Source organism: Rhopalosiphum maidis, chromosome 2, assembly GCF_003676215.2.
Source record: "Rhopalosiphum maidis isolate BTI-1 chromosome 2, ASM367621v3, whole genome shotgun sequence".
Classification (NCBI taxonomy): domain Eukaryota; kingdom Metazoa; phylum Arthropoda; class Insecta; order Hemiptera; family Aphididae; genus Rhopalosiphum; species Rhopalosiphum maidis.
The window spans coordinates 38,012,914-38,036,254 of NC_040878.1; the positions used below are offsets into that span (position 1 = coordinate 38,012,914).

Below are 23,341 nucleotides of genomic sequence, written 5' to 3' on the forward strand. Positions count from 1 at the left end.
GGCCACAAGTCTAAATTTTTGGGTTAAGGAGTGAATTTCAAAATATTTGAAAAATGAATATTGTAAAGTATGATTGTAAGTATTTAAGTGTTAAATTTCAAACGCATAAGTAAAAAACTCATTAAAATATCTTAGGTCCAAACTTCAAATCGATTTTTCTCAAAACTATACATTTTGAGTTGTGGCAGTCTTGTTCTAGATCGTTTGTGCTATATTCGAAATTATGCATTATAGTTATAAATTATAATAAATAATAATACATGATTTCTATTTAGAACTATGAAGATGAAATTTTTCTGCAATTGTACTGATTGAGTATATAATAATATATAGTGTTAAATATTTTTATAATATTTAAATTATGTAGTAAACGTCTGTTGTGCCAATGCACTTGCATATTATAAAACTCCTATACATAAATATATACATATATGCTTCATGACATGTTTTTGGTATTATTAAAGTTCGCTTCACGCGAAAAACTTGAAATAAAAATATACTTTCTATAGAGTATAGATTGGGGCGGAGAAACATACTAGACTTGAGACGATTGTTTGACGTCTATAGACATAACTGTCGCCAATGCCCCTGCTCACATCGTGACGACAAGCCTTTCCGGGGGGTGATTTTTTTGTCCTGTCACGACTGCACTGACGTTATTCGTTTTATTACTATTGTCGCTAACGCTGCCACTATGTAACAGACAACATGAATTTAACAAATAAGAGCCAAAACTAACACAAATCGTCAAGATAATATATTATTATACGTACCTATTTAGTAAATATGTACTGTACCTATATATAACACATCACACTATAATATAATATAGTTGTATACACACATAAATACATCACATTAGCGTGATCGTCTACATATTTATTGTTTTCTTACAAACACGTTTGGTGTATAGAGTGATTCGTTTTAACAGGCTTTATGCTCATTTTCGTCATTGGAATTTATTAACAACGTTTTTATATAGTTCGAAGGCACTCAATAATATAAAAATACATTTATAAGAATCAAATTTAATTTTTCTACAACCATTTTTATCATATTTACTTTTTGAGACTTTTTAGATTATTATTTTTATTTCTTCTACCTTAACAGCATGTATGTAAATTGAACAATTTAATGTATAAATATTATATATATATATATATATATATTGAATATACAATTGTTAATTATTTCCAAGTGATAACATTTTAATTGGTACTCCTGTTATTACTATCAGTATTTCAAAATTTTTATTTTTTATCTTTTTGTTTGATTGAGAAAATGAGTTAAATATAGTAGACAAATAGATCACCATATTATATTGAAAAACATATACACGTTACACATATTATTATATTCTATTTGCAGTGACACAAAAACTTTTATTCTTGATATTTTTCATATTTATTAAATGTACACACCATTGCACTTTATAGACCGTTTATGTGTACGTAATGTGATTTAATGTCTTCAGTATTTTATGGAGTATATAATATACAATATATTCATTCACACACAGACACACACACACACACACACACACACACACACACACACACACACATATATATATATATACGTGTATTATTCATGGCTCATGGAGTATTCACTATCGTTAAACGCATCTTAATGAAATATGTTCGACACGACTACACAAGATGCAATTACTTATATTATTGCTGTAACTTATATGACGGAAGCCTTAAATTTTTTTTTAAGTGGTTCGGCTGGCTTGTACACATTCACACATCATATATTATACGCATATATTATTATATTTATGTTTGTATGTTTATTGCTTTATAAATAATAATTGCCTGGTTTTCGTTCATTAGACGCGTCTTTAAAACGTTTTTATTCTTTTAATTATGTGTAATGTACACTTATATGTATATATTATTCTATACTGTTGTATTATCACTCAAATTATCCGCACAAGTTTTTATTATATTAATTCCACATCAATGTAGATTTATATTATGTAGAGTTAGCTCTAGTCGTGCTTAATAATTTAAACGGATTTGTTTAGTTTTTCTAATACTACTGTATTCGATGATTTATTATTATTGGGTATTGGCCAGGTATATAATTGGTTATATTGACGAACTACTTTAGACAACATAAATATATACGTGTATGCCGTATGGTATATGTGTGTATAAATATATAAAAATGCCAACAGACATGATTCCTAAAATATTATAGTTTTAACCGTGCACTGAAAAAAATACACGATATAATATATTATATTGCAATATTTTTAATGTTCAAAAACGACCTCAACGGTATGCCTATATTATATTATTTAGATAGAGCTGAAGTATAGTGGCAACGAAATGTGAACATTTTAAATTATAAATTCGTGTATTTATGATAAACGGTGTTATTACATGTAGGTACTATACATTTCCAGTTGTTGACACAGGTGTGTCACGATACACACATACGTCAAACATCTGGGTTATATTTCGCAAAATCATTCACGTGGATTTATTTCCTCCCCGGACAATATATTAATAATTACGGTTTAAGTAAAATAATACCCATACAATATTCTATCGTCGTTGTCGTTCATAAAATAGTATATAAACGATGCAATGCAACTATTTGACATACCCGCTGTATAATAAAAAATTTTAAAATATAATTTATTATGTTATCGTAATGGATCGCGCGCGCATTCGTTGCGAGAGTGGAAATTTCTTAAAACTCCAATTACCTTTATCGATCGTACGCGGCGCATACACGTACGAATACACGTTACACGCTTCCCCCTTTATAATACATATACATATGAACAATATACCTATTACCTACCAACCTGGCAAACTCGACGTCGCAGCAATGTTATTCACCGTACATCATGTACATCATTGCCAGCACGTTTCGCTCGGAAATCACGTCAGCGGCACTGCATCTTATTGTATAATCATTATCATTCAGTTCGTTCCTAGGCGTCGTTTTTTTCCGCCATACAATAATAGAGCCGGATTTTGATAATTATTTTTTACGATTTTTTCCGCACCGCCTCTAACCCTACAATACCATTGGTACACGCCATCAGTGCAGTTACAACGATTTTCTGAAATCTAAGCTCATGCGCATCATAACACGGCCGGTGACCATAATTGATAATATAATATAATATGACGTACTCGCATAAAAGTTTAGTGTGATTTTCTGCATAATTGTGCAACGTTGAAACAGAGGCCAGTGGAAGTGACGGTGGTTACGGTTACAGTGTATATTACCGTCTGGAAATGTGTATAGTTAAATTATAGTTTAACTTGAATTTGAGTGAAAAAAAGAGAAACACAAAAAATAATGATCGATAGCCGTACCGAATTATTGTTACCGATCCGCGTCGGCGACGACGGTTCATGTCCCAAATTCTCGACGACGTGAAAAATCTGTTAAAATGATCGAATTACACACAGACATACGCACTCTGTATTTTTCAATTCTATATATGTATACAAGTATATACGAGCTATAAATCATTTTTCTTTCGGTCTTTCTAACGAATTTCGCGAATCTCTCGTTGGTATTTTTGCTGCTGATTTTTGTCAGTAATTACTTATTGGGGCCGACGACGTGCGTGCTATATATTATGTCAATGTCGTGCGTACGCGTGTATATAATATGCGCGTGTATGTATACCGGGACGTGTAAGTTCAAGGTTGGTGGAAATCGATCGCGCCGCCACAATGTTTTGAACATTTCGTTGTGGTGGTGGGACGATGGTGCCACAGTCGCGGCATGCTACCGCGTCCACTGTGTCGTAGCCTACGAGGGGTGTACAATGTACATTCATATATATATATTTATATAATAGGTGTATAGTATATCCGACCCAGTTAATAGCGACGGCATCGGAAAATTTGTGGCTTTATATATATATATATATGTTTTTTTTTCACGTGTATACCGGCACGTAGCCAAACCTACACTCTCCCCTTAGACCCGTCAACCTTAACTCAAATCGAGTCGCCACCCCTGCTAAAAATTGTTGTGTACGTCAACGCACTTACTTTCTTGCTCTTCTTTTGCATCACTAAAACAACGAACAGTTTATTTATAACATATCGCCGTCTGATTCTTATATTCTATAGTTCACCCTTTGGGACAAGTAAGTAAAAACTCATAGATCCGTTTTCTCTCTGCAGCCCGTTACGCACGAAATTCCTATGACATCTTCCTTCATCCGTTGCCCGTTGAGGTAACGTTTATTTTTCATTTTGTAAACACGCGTATTATACTTGAATACAAACGTTCGGTTTCGTCTTACGATTTTTATAGCATCCACATAACAGTTACAGGACGTGGTTGACTGGTTGTATTATGTGGTACACAACAAAAATAATTAACAAAACAACGTTGCTGGCATTTGATTATTGTCGAACAAATTATTATAACGCAAGAACATGCGCTTTTTTACACGTGTGTAATTGCCAATTGATATTACACGTGATTACGTCCACATCTGGTTTATAACGCAGAGGTGTTTTTTACTTTAGTTGTCGTGTTTTATATTTCTGTCGTCGATATTCGTTCAAACCGATTGAAAAAAAAATTAAATATCTACGTTGGGCGATCGTTACATGTGTTATGACCTTATGGGTGAGGTTGGAAAATACAAATAAAAACGTTGCAATAATTACTCGTGTATACTGAGTATTAAAACAGTCGTGGACTGTCCTTCTATCGGTCGACTCAAGCTCAATAATCTGATTCATCCGCGCGTATGTGGAAATGCTGGTGGGTATAAATCCGCAATGAAATATCGGATTTAAACCGAGGGCGATTATTCGAACGAGAGGATTTGGCCATGGCAGTATTTGGAATAACTGCGACGGCAATGCTAGTTGAAGCACGCGTATATTCGGTACGTAATGTATGGTGGAAGGGAGGGAGTTTATCGTCGTAGAAAATCGGGCAGCCCTTGTCGCGTATTCAAGGGTGTTTTTATTTTCACTGAGTTATCAACTGTTGTTATATTACTATTATTATTACAGTTGTGAGATTATTTTTCCGATTTTTCTTTACCTATATCATCATTGTATATTACACTTATGGCCCGACGATTCTCTCATCGTTCGACGAACATCGGCTATATCTCAATGGTTAATAACGATTGGCGAAGAATATTTTAACATTATAACATCGTCATAACGTTGTGTTCCTACTTAATACAGCCGTAGTTATAAATTGCTGCTGGTTTGACAGAGCATTTGCGTCTGTGTTGCACGAGGAGGGAAAGAGCCGTGCTGACGGAACCACACCGGGTTCTCTTCTTCCGACGATATGACAGATTGCTTGTACAAGTACAGCCTTGTCAGTCGGGCGTCGACTATAACCACTATCGCGGAAGCGAAACAGCGCGCACTGAACGCTATTATAATATTATTATAGGTTAGGTTACAATAACATTAATATGTACCATCTTAAACATTGCCACATCACGTACAATGAAAATAGTCCACAGCCACCGCTGACACTTTGCGAATGGTTGGTTTTTAAATTTTTATTTTTTTTTATCCCCATTATGATTTTAGATTATTGTACACGCTTCTTTTGTGGTAATTTATAGTAATGACGAATTCTCGCACAACGTTTTAGGAATAATATATCATTGCGTAGTTGTTTTTTTGTACTGTTGTTGTCTTGTTGACGTCGTCCACTTATGTCTAACATCCGAAAAAAATGTTTCAAAAAGTGAAAATAAAAACTAAATAATATGCTTGGAATATACACGTAGGCAATTTTATCGAAATTCGAGACTTTAAAACAAATAACTACGGATTATTGCTTTCTGAAAATAATGTTTAGTCAAACCGTCATATCTATTGGTGTAATATGTACTGATTGATTGAACTCGTTAGTGTTAAAAAATGTACGAGCTTGCGTTAAGATATTATTTCTGATTTTCTATTATTTTATTAAAAGATTAAGTATCATAAATCAATTCCTAAAATAGGTAATAACTTTAAGCATACACACTAAAAACATAATTTCTAGAAAAAATGACTAAAAATATTTAAATATTATAATATTATAATAAATCCAAAAATAGTCCGATAGTATTTCATTTCTAAACCTTCGTAAATTAATTATTTTACTTTAATGTATAACGGTAAAAAAGGTAAACAAGTAATTTTTTAGTGTTTTTTTAAAAGTCTTTGTCGTTTTATGCAAAATTTTCAGTCTTGGTTCTGTCTCAAATTTAATTTAAATGTTTATTTTTCTTGAACAATTCCAAGACTTAAAGCGTATTTATATTATTTTTCCATTCAACAAAAATCGTGATACATTCGCTGAAAATTATTACTTAGGATTCAGGAACTACCTGTCTACCTGACTGTCTACCTATCACAATATAATAATATAAATCATAATTAACTATTCTAAGTAACGGTTAAAGACGACTTATTTACGTCGTAACTTATTTTCCTTTGAATACAAACTATATATCATAAGGCGATCAAACCATTGGTCGGACACGACTGGTTTTTGTTGAGTACAGTCGGTGGATGGAATAGGTTAAGAACGGTTTATCGTATAATTATTTTAACATATAACATGCATACATTAAAAATGTATATAAATTCTGCATGACTGTATTCAATTTTATATGCGTATAAATGATATAAGTACAATTTATATTATATTGTATATAATAATATGCAGTTTATCGTTAATGTAATATAAAATGTATAATGTATATGTTTTGATTTGACAAAACTGATGCATAGATATTATGTAAAAGTTCGCGAACACTCAAGTAGTCAAGTTTAGTTTTCTTATTTTCAGTGTGAAGAAGTAACATAATACCTTTGTAAATATTCTTTGCCCTGTATGACTTTTATTTAAAATAATTTTATAATTTTATTTTAAAATTTTCAATTATAAATAGATATCTTGTAATTTCGTACATTGGTGATGAGAAAAATTAAAATATGTATACAACAATAATCGTGAGTTTCGAATTCATAGACCACTTTTTTAATTTAATACATTTTAGCGACAAAAATGAATATCACGTTATTTACGTAGACTATGTCAACTTAACAATAATACACAATAAACAAATTGTTTTTCCCCTTTCGATTATTGTGGCATTTGAAAAATGCATAACATGTTACAAGAATGTTATTATTAATTTTTGTGTATAGGTACGCGCGCACGCGTTCGGTCGACCTGTATAATTATATAATACCTTAGGTACTTACCAGGTGTTTTAAAAGAAAAAAAATAGTATTTAATAAAGCCCTAACTACTATCATTTACCTGTGTAAATATTATGATTGCGGGAGAGTAGTATTTAATCATTTAATCGCACTGTTGGAATTTATGCGTGAAAAATATGTAGCGTTAACTGCGTTGTCGTTGCTGTATCGCGTGCAAAATGGTCTCTGAACCGATATGATATACTTTTATGCGACTTTTTTAGTGCAGTGTCCGATAACAGTGACGTTGTATTTTTTTAGGGGGTCGTAGATTGTTGCAAATGCAAAGGCATTAACATCAAATCAGCTGGGGTTTTAACTTGAAAATTACTACTAAATTGCATTATTGGTATCTGTGAGTTTAAAAATTAAATTGAATAAAAAGGAATTAAAAACTGAAATAAGCCTATAGATTATAGTTGGATAGTAATAAATACTTCTGCTCGTCTTTTGTATGTTTAATTTAAGCTTAAAATCCGGTTTTGCGAAAACGTGATTAGCTTATTGCAGATGACTTATTTTAGGTTTTACTCGTTTGATACATTTAAAAAGTCTGCGAAACGTCATCTTGAAATGTAAAAAAGTATAAACTGTATATTTTTCAATGTTTTGGTGTGGCCGCGATGACATTGGGTAAAGGGTAATTGGGTCAAAGGTGGGTGGACGGGGATGTTAGCGTGGTATTATAACAACATAGTACGTAGTTATAAATTTCTTTAAAACTACAACGTCGCGATGAAGATTATACACAGAGAGTAATCAAGTAGCTATTGAGTGTGCCGCGTTCGCCCCACGTAATTGAATTCGTTTCTGTTGGCCGATGGTGGTGGCGGACACGAAGCGGGACGGGACTAAACGAGAATCCAATTTCGGGTGGGCGTTGTATTCCGCGGCCGTTTCCGCCGCCGCCGTAATATATTGCTACATCCCTCCCCCGTTTAAGGGGCCTTGTCGTGTCACCGCCGCCACAACCCTTTGATGAGCAGCGCGCGCGCACCAACTTTAATCCGAAGGCTTTATATGTGTACCGTGCAGCTTGATCTCGTTCAAAAGCTTAATTATCACTGCAGCGTTCCCTGCAGTCGATGCTTGTTCCTTACGCTGCACGACTGAAGCAGGGTTACGTTATCTCGTGGGACACCTATACGAGTAAATTGTTATTATTATCATTAGCGTTTGACTTTTGTGCGGCTGAGGAGGGAAACGGGTGACGACATTTTCGGAAATCCACCGAAAACAATTGAAACCTCTAGGGCGCCCTATTCGTCAGCAACATTATACAAAGAAACGATTATTAGAGCTACACATGACGTACACTGCGCGTGCACTCGACCTTTTTTTTCCGTAAAAAAAAGAAACGAGAGAAAGAAAACAAGTATGGGGTCTTGCGCACGCGCCACTGCTACAGCAGTTACACCATGTCACCGCCGTTCGCCGTTACCCCCGCGGTCGTTTTGACACGGAATAAAAATAAGGGTCCTTCTCAATGTTATTTTATTCAGACGATTTTCAGGCGCGCGCGAGGACATTCGTTTCGTTTCTTTCGCGATGTATCTATATACCTATGTATATATTATTGTATGTTACATCAATATTATATGATATACAAGCTAATGTGAGAGAATATTTATTATAGCATGTATTATCAATGTTCATTGTTTATTGCTTATTTATACTTTAACGAATAACCTCGAAATATAATAACTGTGGTTTTATTGAGGATACCGTCAAAAACGCTCTTAGTAGGTATGCCGATTTTAAATTCAACTCCAATAATCTCTTGATTCAGTATAATCGCGCGTTTATAGTATCATTATTGCATACCGTAATATACCGGCCGTATCGCCGCCATGTCGGCATACTACAAAAAAAATGTCCTAGGTAAATTAGGTATACTTATATAATAATCTGCACCTAAGATTATCGAAAATCAAAACCCTGTATAGCCAAAACCGCCTCCAATCCATTTGCTGTTGTCCGACTAATAATCTTCAGATACATTGCCGCTAATTATTTTTTTTTCCAAATCGATTGCTTCACAATTGGATTAATTGCGTATAATCACCCGTGTCGTTGCTGAACATTGGCGGCGTTTTTTTTTTATGTGTTGGTTTTAAATTTATTATTATTTATTCATTTTTTCTTGTCTTAGCGCATTATTATAGGTGCCGACACACTTAACACATTATAGATATTGTATTTAGATTTTTTGCGTACCTACGTACCTACTGTACGTGTTTTGTGTACCTATAAATTATGTTAAGCGTTTATAATATTAAACGCTTAAAAGATTAGATATTGTTTTCGCGTTCAACAGCTTACATTTTTATAAATATTAAAGTAATGCAGCTTTAAAATATTGTCATAAAACAAGAAAAGAAATAAATGTACCTATACATAATATATATATATTTAATATATACTTTTTATCATGGTTTAACCCTTTTCACGTTTGAATATTTTTTATGAGTTATTTACCTAAAATATTAATTTGTGTATTACGTATTCTCTTAAATTGTCAGTTATTTTGTTAAGTCGTATTAACACATGTATAAATATTAAATATAAATTAAAACTAATTGTTTTATAAACAATAACGATAATATTATTATTTATTTTAACGTTCCATAGATGATTTAATGTTCTATGAAATGTATTATCAGTCTCTTATAAGAAATCATAACGATATAGAAAATAATAAACTTATCGACGAAAGGTAACAACAAGCTAACCGATTGTCACCATTTTCCTAAGTATATACGTGCATTACAACGTCTGTATTTTTCGTATATATACGAGCTCTGCAAAAAATTATTATATAAAATTCAAAATAAAGTTGCATCACAATCGTTTACAATAGATCTCTGTCTGAAAGCTGACACTTTCAATAAATTCTTATACGTTCTGTGTGTGTAACAATATAAGTATATAAATTTAATATAAATATATGTATTCACATTATTATACCTATTTGGTGTGATGTCCTCTTAAATTTTTAAAACACATTACCTATTGTTTTATTTTTAACTATCGGCAGATTCAGACGATTAATTTATAAATCGTATATTTAATTAATGTTCTTCCTCTTATTTTTTTATTTTTTTTTCTCTCATTTGGTCCAGGAACCATTGGGTCATTATATATACGTACCTACGTGGCAATAGGTATCATGTCTGCAGCGTGTTGTTATTATTACGTTTTGTGTTATAATCGAATCGAATAACAGTTATAATAATAAATAAATGTCGATGGTGTTCGGCGGCCTTGGTAATAGGATCGCAGTTCGTATAGTATACAATTAACGTACATCACGGACACACACTGATAGCATGGCAAACACTGACACTGCAACAGCAGTGGCGTTTGAGGCGGAGACGGCTGCAGCAGCAGCGGTGGCAGACAATGGTTTTAGCGCGCGTGGATATCATATATATATATATAAATGTGTGTGCGAGTATAACAAAAATGCTCTCTCGTTGTCCGAACAACAGCTGTCGAACAGATGCGTGACGTGATGCTGTGGCCGTCGGTATAATATAATCGCACCGCCGTTGCCGCCACTGCAACCGTCCTAGACCCTGAGTGTGTGGCTGTGGACCATGATGTGCGCAGGCGATGGCCGCAGCCGCGGTACACATCTCCGGGGTCCCCGCAATATATTATTGCGCGTCGCGAAGGAGGAGACCATCCGGTGCAGGTAATGGGACCTGACACGATAAGTGTGTGTGTGTGTATGTGTGTGTGTGTGTGTGCAAAGAAAGAATATCACGATTCACGAGTATAACATATACATACATATACAGAGTGATTCATGCTCATGGTTCACTCCGATTGTGTTTTTAATATATTAAACTTGTTTACTGATTCTTGTAATTTTTAAGTGTACTTAAAGAATATATTTTAAAATTCTTAAGATTTTTTGAACTTCTCGGAGCCGTGTCTTGTGATGAAACAAACTTATATTTTTTTTAATTGAGAAACCCTATTTTATAATGAACATTATTTAATTGATAAGAAATAATTATATTTAATAGAAAATTTTGATGTTTTCCAATTTTAGAATTAAAATAATTATGGTTTCTTAGATATTAAGACATTTGTACTAAGGATAATAGTACTTAAAAATTATTTTACAAAAATATAAAGTAGATATAATATTGTGTATTTGCATTTATTTATCAATATTGACAATATTTTTATCAAAAAAATCTGTTACTACTATAATATAATTTGATTGTAAATTAAAAATGGAGGGTTCTTTTTGAAGTTGGTATTTTCACAGGACACAGCTTAAGAACTTGAAAATCGGCCTTTTAAGTATACATAATATATTAAATTATTAGATTTTGATTAATTGCATAATTATTAAAAAAAAAAAAACAGGGAGAGAGCATGCTTGGTGAATCATTCTGTATATATATACTAGAATGTATACGGTGGAATGAGAGGAAAACGAAAAATAAACCGGTTTGTAACCTGTGTTATTACGCGTCCCGCAATCTTCAGGCAGCAGCAAGACGACAGGGAAATATATTGTATTTGTGTGTGAGCGTCGTTCGTCGTGGCTTGGGTTTTAAGGGAATAAATAAAATTCAATTCTTATAAGTGGAGTGAAGACGGGATCGGCCATGTGTATTTTAATATTATATTACATTGTGCTCAGCGATTATAATATGACCGTTTAATAAACATATATATAAATATATTATATATCGTACGTGAGAAAGACATAATAATAAACAACATAGAATAATCGTCGTCTTCGACGTCTTGTCGGCAAAAACCGACCGACCACAAAAGAGTTCCGCAGAATCCTCCGCCTAATAGACACGCCGACAATATTACTATATAATATAATGGATCTATATACGCATAAATAGTCGCATGTTATACTATTATTATAAGTGCGTATCATATGATTATTCCGTGTGTCCCTCTATTGTTTTGCCAAGCGGTATAAGTTATTCAGTTAGTATATAAATATTTAATATGTATAAAAAAAGACTAAAAAAATACGACCGTGTTGTAATAATTGCCCTTGGTTATATGATTTTTTTTCTTTTTTATCCTGATATACGTATAATATGCCCAACAGCGATAATTTAAATCGTATTACCCGTGGAAACGGAATAATAATCTTTTAACAATAATCGTATAAGGTAGGTTCAAACAGGATATACAAGGTGATTCGTTGAGTATCTGCACTAATTATTTCGAAAATTACTACAGTTTTATTTTCAATACTATTTTTATAAATTGTATCGTTATAATTTTTTTTTACCTTCTTTAAAATATAATAATTATACAATTTTTATAACTTCATATCGAAATATTTCTTAGAGTACTTCGGTAGTTCGGTGCATAAGAATCAAATTTTAAATGAGTAATTATTAATTAGTATAGTCATTTAAATACTTAAAAAATGACAACGATAAAAAATATAAGTTTCTCAGAATAGTTAACAATTTTGAAATAATACGAGTGTAGACACTGAAGTGGATCACCTTGTATACCATGATATAATATATATTATCGTGTTACGTCCGGCGCCAAAAAAACTCGTTTGCGGACGACAATGAGATAAGTATTTTTTTACGCTACATTGTGTGTGTAAGTATATTTAAAGAGATTTCAATAATTCGTCGTGAACGGTTTGCTAAAAACAATATTGAAAAAAAAAAATGAAATCCTTTGTTCCGCGTATGGCAAAAAAATACGGTGGCGTTATCGCGTTGTAAAATCTCGACGTAACCACTGCATGCGTCCGAGTACACGCGGTCTGTTCGTTGTATTTTCCACACGCATACGCCATTATAAAACTATGTACAGCCATCGCCTAGGTATTTATGTAAATGTTTGTGCAATATCGTATAATATTATCAAATGACTTGGGCAGGCCGCACCCGAAAAACAAGTCACATTTGAAGATTTGTCCCCCCCCAATCAAAAATGCGGTTATTAATACTTGATATATTATATAATTTTTAGAAAGAAGAAAGTCCTTTTAAAAACCGCTGCTATACGCATTTCATTTTTTCATACTAGATATGTATTTTTGAGTTAGACACAGAATATCATATCATTATATTAGGTAGGTTATATTAGGTACTCATCTTATTTTTACCAACCTAAATACCATACATGCCCGTATAATAAACTACCTATATAATTATTTTTTTTTTTTACCAACCACCTACCCTACTACGTCACAGTATCGGCTCGGTCTGTGTCCCCGACCTTCGTTCGTCGCACCTTACTACTATCCCCTCACAAAAAAAAAAAAAATTATTCGACGATTGGCGGCGGTGAATGCGGCGCAATTTTCGACCGCCCGGTACCATAATAAAATACGATATTATATTATTATCGCAGGCGTCGTATATGTTATCATTGTCGTAACGACCTACTGCAGCGGGTGATCACCCGCCGTACGCGCATTCCTGGACCCGTCCAACAGATATTCGTATTTTTTTCCGCCCTGTCTAAAGAAGAGCCCCATACGCGTTTCATTTTGACTCGGTTTTTATATATAATTTTTAGTATATACCTATTATTATGTTCGTATATGCGTATTATAACACGCGTATCGTGGATATAAAATAATATGAATATATATACATGCCTATACGGCTGTATAACCCATTGACGTGTTACGGGTTACACATTTCGTGCACAGTCCGAACGCGGGTCGCTCGACGTTCGGTCGGTGGCGGTTATAATATGAGATTTTTGTTCTTCTCGAAAAACGTACACGTATATTATATATTATATTGCATTATATGTCTTGTGCGTCCCGCGGCGAATCCGCCCCGTCATATCCGCGCCACACACTGTACATATATTATATTCAGCGCACTGGTATATATACGCACACGCACGTGGTTTATTATATTTTTCGCGGTCGCATCTCCACGCACACACTGTATATACAATATAATGAGGATAATAATAATAATAATATATTATTACAGTATCATATATGTGCACCATATAAACGTAAACTTTGCGGGGCGCCGCCAGACGCGATGCGCTCGGGTTCGATCCGGCAGCCCGCCTTCGCGTGTCCCTACACCCCCGCGTTTTCGACGACTATATACTACCCTTTGTCTCCCACACACACACGCACACACACAAATATACACACCCGACACCCCTCGGCCGTTGCAACCGCGCACCCTCGTCCGGCGCGCGGCAGCTTCACGTCGCCGTCGCCGCCATCGCCGCCACCGCTACCACTGTCTGCAAGGGACGTCTGGACGTGACGTCATTGCCAGACGGATCAATACGTTACCCGGGGGTTCGATTTCGATCATCATCATATCATATTATTATTTATTATTCACTAGCTCGCACGCGTATTTGAGTAAATAAGTATAATAATTTTCCATTTATAATATTTTACACGGGGTGAGAGACAAATTTTTTCGCAGCGTTTTTCGTCAGACATCACTTGCACATTATCACGTGACGTGTACAGTGTACCTGACTATACGTGTCGTATAATAGTCGTTTACTCGATCAAAATGGTTTTCTTCCGATCCAAGTACGGTGCTCGTACTTATTCGTTCGCTGCCGTATGTTTATACGATAATCAACCTCTTCCCCCGCCCAACATCAATTCGTCAACCGAGGCGCGTTCCGCAGGTTTGCACCCGTGTAGATGAGATTGCCCGGGTGTCGGCGTCGGCGGGCGTTTGAAACCTATCGAATGCCACCGCCGCCACTTCCGTTTGCATGTTGGTCTTCCCGGTTGACTTTTTCGTTTCGTAATATTGTATCTACTTTGGTATGATACATCATTGTATTTTTGTTTTTTTTTTTTTGCATTCGCACAATTTATTTTTATAAACACGCGTGCGGGTGCTGGTGTGTGTGTGTGTGTGCGTATGTGTGCAGTGTACTTGTGTAATATAGTTTTATTAATATGCGACATGTATTGCAATTCGTGCCACCCTCCAAACTACGCCCCTTATCGATTATATCCCTCGACGCGCTGCCAAGCCAATTTTTCTCTCTTTAGTCGAGTTTGTGGTGATGCCGCCGCCGCAACCACGCTTTATACGACGACGGAGTATTTCACCGAAATCGATTTTCTCGCTCAAACCGCCGCCGCCGCAGTGTTTGACCTGTTTTCGATGAAATGTTGATGATACAAATATACACTTAATCATATCTATAACCTACCTATAATAATATCCGATCGGAAAACAAACGGAATTTATGACAATATCATGGTTTACTGTTCTGTAAATCTGTTCCTTCATAATATAATATTATATTGAGGCGTATTATGTACGACCCTTTTGTTGTTGTTATAGTCCGTAGCGCTAAGTACGTTGTCGCATTTACGAAAACGACAAATTATTGTAAAAAGAATACGTTTCTCATCTATTTTTTTACATATTTGTTTTTGTATTGTGTTAATGTTCTATATCGTTATAACTTGTTATTTTATATTAGGTTTAATAATGTAAAATGGTAAATAATTTAAAAACAAAAAAAAAAAACTATCCAATATTTAAAATGACGTATCGACCTATTTTATTTTTTTATCATTACGGATTGATATAACTTAATTTGTTGTTCAGCACAGTAAAGAATATTTTTTTTTCAAATAATTTAAACCATGATGTATCTTCAACCTATCATTCTAACCTAACCATAAATCCAGTCCTTTATCGTATTGATTTCACCGTTATATATTTATTTGATATCCATATTCTTTGTGTATAGACTTTCACGTATATTTCTTTTTTATTATATTATTATTACATTCTGCGTCATATTTTCTATGAAAGAAGGAGGGTGCTTTGTGCTTACAACGATCGATTTAAACGCTCACGTTTAAATAAATATACATACCTCGGACTCGGGTTATATGTGCGTTTTTATGTTATATTTTTGATGTGACGATGTTTAGTATACTATTAAATATATGTTGTTTTGAACATTCACTTGAAAAAGTTTTCAGAATAGGAAAATAATTGCATAGACACAATAATTATACATTAAACTTTTTATTGAAGATTTTAATATTATATAAAAATGTAATTCCATTGACCCTTTATTGCTTTTTTCCGCGATCCTACGATATACGTTTTACAGTATCGAAAACGTCGAGATCGGTACGTTTGAAAAACCCGCCACCATCTTCATCATCGTTTTTGTTATATAATGGTACTATAATAATGGTCTATTAACACGATTCGATTCCGGTCTGACTAATTGCGCACGTGACGTGTTTTGTGATCACAGTTACATGGCAGAAGAAATATTACAACAAGCAACGAACGCGTATTTCGCTTCAAAAGAAATTACATGAATATAATAAAATAATTGATCATAAAAAATAAGTATCGTGTCTAATTAACCTTCTCCTTTTCCTCTCACAATCATGGTACATTTAGATAAAGCAATAGCAACAACAAAAAATATTTCCGAATAGATGCATGTCACCGAATTTTGTGGGTATTGAGTTTCCCCGTCCTACCCAAATGAAATCGATCAAATTTGTATTATTATCATTGAAACCGAAGTGTAGGCCATGGTATTTATTCGTCAAAAGTTAAATTAGTTGATATTATGTAGATAATCTTTAGCAACCATGACTTAAATCTCATGCGTGTGCCGCGCACGTACTTGCCGAATCGATATAATCCAAAATTGTAATTCATCTGCCAATGTGCGCATGACAAATTGTATAGGTCTGATAAAAACGAAATTCTTGGGTAGAAATCAAGGGATAGGGTTGAGTGTTGACACAAACATAACATATAATTCAAGATTTAAAAAGATATTGAAAAATCTATTTCTTAACATTTAAAATAACTTAATAGATTTATTGTAAAAATACCTTTCAATTTTTGATTTAAAAATCGTCATTCGAATTAGTCATTGTGATATCAGTGGACAGAGATACGTTTTGTAATGACGTTACTCGTGTGTAGGTACTTTGTGTAACGATACGAGTTTAACGCATATGGTATTGCACTATCGTGTGGGGCATCGTTTGATGTAGTCTATATATATTTACGTATTATATAGATAGTACGCAAAGAGTTATCTATGTCGATGATTGTAAGGATCGACGTAATAATCGCCCAAAAACTGTTTCTAAACGTAGATACTTAATAGCATCGTATTAATATTTTAATTAAAAGATACTTGTAAAATAAAAATAATCAATATCTGTACATGATAGCTAATCGACATATTTTTTTTTTAGTTGATGGAACTTGTGCCTGTTTCGTGTACGGTTCGCCCGTCCAGGGCAGAAACACCGCCGCCGTCACTGAAAAGGACGAAGCTCGAGGATGCGCCGCCTGCGGTGCCTACGGCAGCCTACTACTCGGCGTTGGGCATGGCGCCCACGCTGCCTAACTACATGGTGGACCCATTTCACTATTTCTACGGTGCGTGGGTGCCGCCACCCGCGGCCATGTACATGAACAACTCGCATCACCTGTACAGAAACGACAGGTTAGACACATCGCCGCATTTTTGCATCGGTTTCCAGATGAGCATTTTTTGTTTTGTTTCACTAATATCAAATTATTTGTTGTGCCGTAACGCAGTTTGATCAAGAGGGAGAGACCGCCGAGGTTAGTGGACCCGCAAAAAGTCATATCACACACGCAGTCCGAACAATTTGGCAGGAGTTTTCAACCGAATGTCGCGTTGGCGCCTCCTACTAAACACAACGGCAATGCTAATGCCAGCAATATCCTAGGCCATCACCACAACCATCACTATCAAAACTCTAACAATGTCAATAACAATAATAATAACAGCAGTAATAACAACAACAATACTGCCAAACCGACGGTGAGTAAACGTCATCACGCCGCGTGTGTAGGCAGCACATTGTACACGCAAGTCGTCTTATAGTGTTTTTCTATTTCCGTGTTAACATAATAATATTATAATAAATATTCGGATGATCTATTTCAGGTCAAATTCAAAGACAAAGATGACGGTGAACAGGAAAACAAAGACATTATCCCGACTCAAGAGTCTGAGAGAAGATACAACAGTGTTGGTGAGTAAACCTACCGTCTAGCTATCGAGTAGATTTTTTTGTCTACTTATTCAGATTTTCATTTACTAATATTCTATCAGCAATTACTAATTTTTTAATATTCGTCGATTGTCATTTTCACAGCCGCCAGTGTCATGGAGCAAGTGGCTGCTGTTTTGGATGCCTTGAGCGATGCTAAGGAGACGACGCGACAACAAGTGATCGGATTGGTTGAGCGGATTGCTCTGCGGCTTGAAAAAGTAGAATCGAAAAATCAGCAACTCGTCCGGGAGAACGAAATACTTAGAAACCAATTGAACACGGTAAGTGAATGTCATAACTCAGAACGGATAAATATTAATTGGTCAACTTGAACATATTATTTATCATACTATTTATACCATTATATTAGTGTCCCTTTATGATGAAGATGTTTGAAAATTCTTAATGTTTGATTATCTTTTTGTTCCCCAACAGAAGAGGCATACGAACAAAGAAGATCCGTTATTAGTAGATGACTGTATGATGATTAAATGGGAAAACAGCGGTGGTATTGACCAAGAACATAGTAAATCCAACAGTTTGCCATTAATGAACAAGAGGTGTAGTCCAGTATCCGTGATAACCTCACCACCATGTCAGCCCAAAACACCTCCACCTCATAATCTGCAGCCCAATATCATGGCTGCTACCACTGCTACCATCACAGCCACCTCAGTGTTGATCAAATCGGAATCCATCGACTGATTATTATAACTGCAGCCTGTTGTTTACTTATTATTAATTATTATTATTTAATTTAATATTGCTACCACCGACAATTGATCTCTCCTTAAAAAAATAAAATTAAAGTAAATAATAATATGTATAAATTATACAAGCTTTTTATAATATTTATTCAGTACTACAAGTATAATATATGTGTATAAATATTAAAATATACATAAAGTAATAATAATAATAATTATTATTTCTGTTATTATTTTGTGTATAACAATAATAATGTTTTGTTGAATTCTCTTGTCTTATGTAAATAATCTAATTTCAAATATTGTTAATTTGATTTTCTTAATTTCCTGACAATTCTTCTTAATATATATAAATACTTATATATAATTTAATTTTCTTTTTGTTATGAATTTTTAGTTTAGGATTATTTTTATTTATTTATTTGAATTTTTTTGTTATTCATTTTAAATTATTTATGTTAAAAGTTGCTGTGCCAATTTTTTGTTTGTTTTTTTTTTTTCAATAATTATTAGAAGAAAAAATAGGAATGGTAAATTTTGAAAAAAAAAATAGAGCATGGTTATGAAGGAGCTCAATTTAATACTTGATTTCCCAATATTTGTAGGGCGTTATTAGTTGACCTGTGAAATTTTTAAACATAGTTTCTGTTAAGTACGAGTAAAAACTTTGGCAATCGGTTAATGTGCCAATGTGGTATATTGTCTCAACAACCGTTTTGGAATTTTTTTTTTTGATAAACGCTGAGGTTTTTTTTCATGCTAAACAAAGTGTAATTAATGGACTATTTTGATAATGTGTGCTTTTTCGATACATTTTACTTAATAGTTAATGGACGAATTTGTGTATATTATTTCAATATTGGAATGTGTAAAAAAAAGAAAAAATTTTTATTTGGGAAAAGTCAGTATTCCTAATTTTTTTCCATAGTGTCTAATTATTATTTATTTGCATACATAATATTACATATAATATCGCACCAAATATTAATAATAATGAAAAAAAAGCAATCACGTATAAAATTATATTTATACATTTCCTAGTACTTTAATATATACATAAAGGTAGATAAACTTTAATGATTTTAAGATGACAACGTAGAATAAGTATTATGTTTTAAAATATATGTATATATATATATAAAAAAAATTACGATTATAATTGTAGTTTTGAAGAACAATATATCCTTTTCCCTCGGGCTAGAGAATAATTCAGTACAAATTAGTAAGTGCCTTAATTCTGCAATACTATACACTAACCTTACTCAAAAAAAAAAATTTAATTAATAATAAGAAGCATAAATAATATAATATAGTTTATGTATGTTTTGCATGCACTATAATAATTATGGAATTTTATTAGGCTTATAAAAAAAAAGAGAAAAAGAATGTTATTTTAGAAATAATGGTAGATTGATTTATTATTAAGTGAGTTTTTGTTGTTAATGTTGGCGTGCGTTGTTGTGTCATCCAACAATTTTTTTCATTATATCTAATGTATTTCAAGTATGCAAATTAATAATAAGAATATTAGTACCTAATAGCAATGTGTATCAAATATAACATACAGGTTTAAAAATATGTAAATCTATTAAATTTAACTATACCCATTATTGTTTAATTAAAAATAATATAGTTTGTTACCACGCAGTTTTAATATGTACCTGATGTGAAAGCCAGTAGGTAATTTATATATAAAGTATATACTATTATAATATATATTATATAAATATACTTAAAGATGTTTTAAACCGTGTTTTTGTTAACAACGGAATAATAATAAGGTCCCTTTTTTAATTTGTTTAAGTAAATATCAAGTCTTCCTTAAAAAAGAAAAGATAAAAAATAAGTAAATAACTCGAATTCTGTAATAAATTAAACATTTTCATGCTGTATTAGTTTTTTTTTCTATCTTGTGCAATTTAACTAAATTATGTCAAAACACAATGATTAGTTGTAATAGTTTGTTGGGTATGTATATTTAATATTTATTAAAGGAGTAGAATAATAATATATTATAATAGTATAACACATTTTTATTTAACTTGACTGGAAATCAAAAACAACCATTGTGTTCACATACATTTTTCTCATTATTATTTAATGTTAATTGACAAAACTGTGTAATAATATTGATTTTGAAATTTTAATGTTCTTATGTATATTTTGTTGTTGATGTACAGAATTTTTTTTTCGTAACTTAGAGTTTTCTAACTCTGATATAAAATGAAATATTTAGTTGTTTCATTTTACTATCATTATTATTATTATTCTTATTATTATTATTATTATTATTATTATTATTATTTGTAACGATGTTAAGTTTTTTTAAGTAACTTATATTAGGTAGTTTTTTAACTGTGCCAAGCTTTGTTAGCACTTTTTAAGCAAAACCGAGTCATTAATTTTTTTTGTATATATTATACTGCCTGTACCAAATACATTGTATCATAATATACATGATTATATGGTGTATTGAAACGGGTTTTCTTTACATGTATTTTTTTTGTGTAATGTTTTTAATTTAAAACAAAAAACAACCATTTCATTTATGGACATTTTTTTGAAAAAAAAAAACCAGAAAAAAAGAATCAAAATAAAAGATTACTATATTAATAAATAAAAATTAGGATTGTGTTTTGTTTTTGTACGGAAATCTATAACATAGTATATAATTTAAATGTTTTTAATTTGTATCGAAAATTTGCATACGTTTGATCTTACATAATATATTATCATTTATGATTTTATATATTATAAATTATGACAAGAAAATTATCATGATGATAGGATAATTATAATTTACAGAGTATAAATGTTATGAATTATCATTACCTAATGATATCACAAAAATGGTTCACCATGAAAAATGAGTTATAGAAGAAAATTCAGTTATTAATATATATATAATGGCTGGATACCTGATTTAGTATTGAATATTAATTAACATTTATAAATCTCTGTTCACATCTAAGTGCTAATGTCTTTTGATTTTAAATTTAAAAACAATTAATTATCAAATTCGATCTAATATAAATTAGAATCGAGTTTGCATATTGAAATAGATTGATTAATTGTTTTTAAACAATGAACAAAACAAAACTGAAATTATTATTTTATCTGGATTTAAAATGAAAGTCAAATTTCATATCAACAATATTTTGTAAGGTTTAAACGCTGATTTAGGTAATACGACAGAACAACTAATTTTATCATTAATGATTTTCTTCTACATTTTCTAACATTACTAATAAACATTTTTATACGAAAACTCGTGACACCAAAGTAAAATATGGTTGTATGCTTGTACAATGTACATATATATATATATATATATATATATATATATTAAGTAGGCGCTAGAAAACGTTTTAACTTACGCGTATTGCTAATACCTAGTACCTAGTTAATATTATGCGAGAGGTGAGAGCAAAACGATTTTTTTAAATGAAAAAAGTATCGATGCGACATAATACTATATATCTGTCCAAGGAAGAGAGAGTGAAAGAGAGTAAGGACGTATTTATGCGTGTATATATCACAAACATATATCTAATATAAATATAAATTATGATAAATCTCGATGTTGGTTTGTGGTGGGTGAGAGGGGTGGTAGTTATGGTGGGTGGACCACGGTATTGTATAATATGTGTATTTATCTTGTCGATCGGTCGCGGCGGTGGTCAAGGTGACCTTGCGTCAATGTCATCTCTTTCGTCTTCGTGTTCGTATATTCACACAAATCCACAAACACGAGTGCAATACGGTTTGTCATTATATATATATATATATATATATACAGTGTGTGTGTGCGTGCGTGTGTCTGCAAATTTGCCACGATGTTATTATAATATATAATACTGAGACAGATGTACGAACGTTAACTGGGGAGGGGTCACACCGCCCTCGTGACAGTCGTAACGTCACCCAGTTCCCGGTTCCGAGCTGCTAAGTGCGGATTGCCAGAGTTTGGTGGCGGAAATGTTGTTCGCGCGCTGCGTTATATTCAAATGAGGTGGCATAACATTTAAATAATAATCGATAATAAATGATACCTATATTACAATAAAATAATACTTGCAATATGATATCGCAAAATATATATTATAGCCATTTATAGATGTGTGCACCTACTATATCTATATAGGTACTGACGTACTGTGATGTATAGGTGTAGGCGTGTAGCGCTGTTAGCAAACGCGTGTTATATTATATTTACTGCCACACGTAGATCAACGTTTTTACTATAATATGACCTAATGTGACCTATTGTATCGTACTGTAAATGTGTGTTGTATACCACAGTAATGTACGCAATGATTTTTATAAATTTTCAAACCGAATCAAATTTA

General features: G+C 32.7%; 1 protein-coding gene across 1 annotated transcript in view; it reads left to right on the forward strand.

Annotated features, from left to right (window-relative positions):
* LOC113554475 (ski oncogene) overlaps positions 1-19,174 on the forward strand; it is a 49,966-nt gene extending 30,792 nt beyond the window's left edge. Inside the window, exons 2-6 of the mRNA XM_026958351.1 lie at positions 17,452-17,705; positions 17,801-18,050; positions 18,177-18,264; positions 18,388-18,566; positions 18,721-19,174. Of these exons, the coding sequence (XP_026814152.1) occupies positions 17,452-17,705; positions 17,801-18,050; positions 18,177-18,264; positions 18,388-18,566; positions 18,721-18,990 (1,041 nt within the window). The 3' untranslated portion in view covers positions 18,991-19,174. The remainder of the gene's footprint in view (positions 1-17,451; positions 17,706-17,800; positions 18,051-18,176; positions 18,265-18,387; positions 18,567-18,720) is intronic.
* Positions 19,175-23,341: the final 4,167 nt, after the last annotated feature.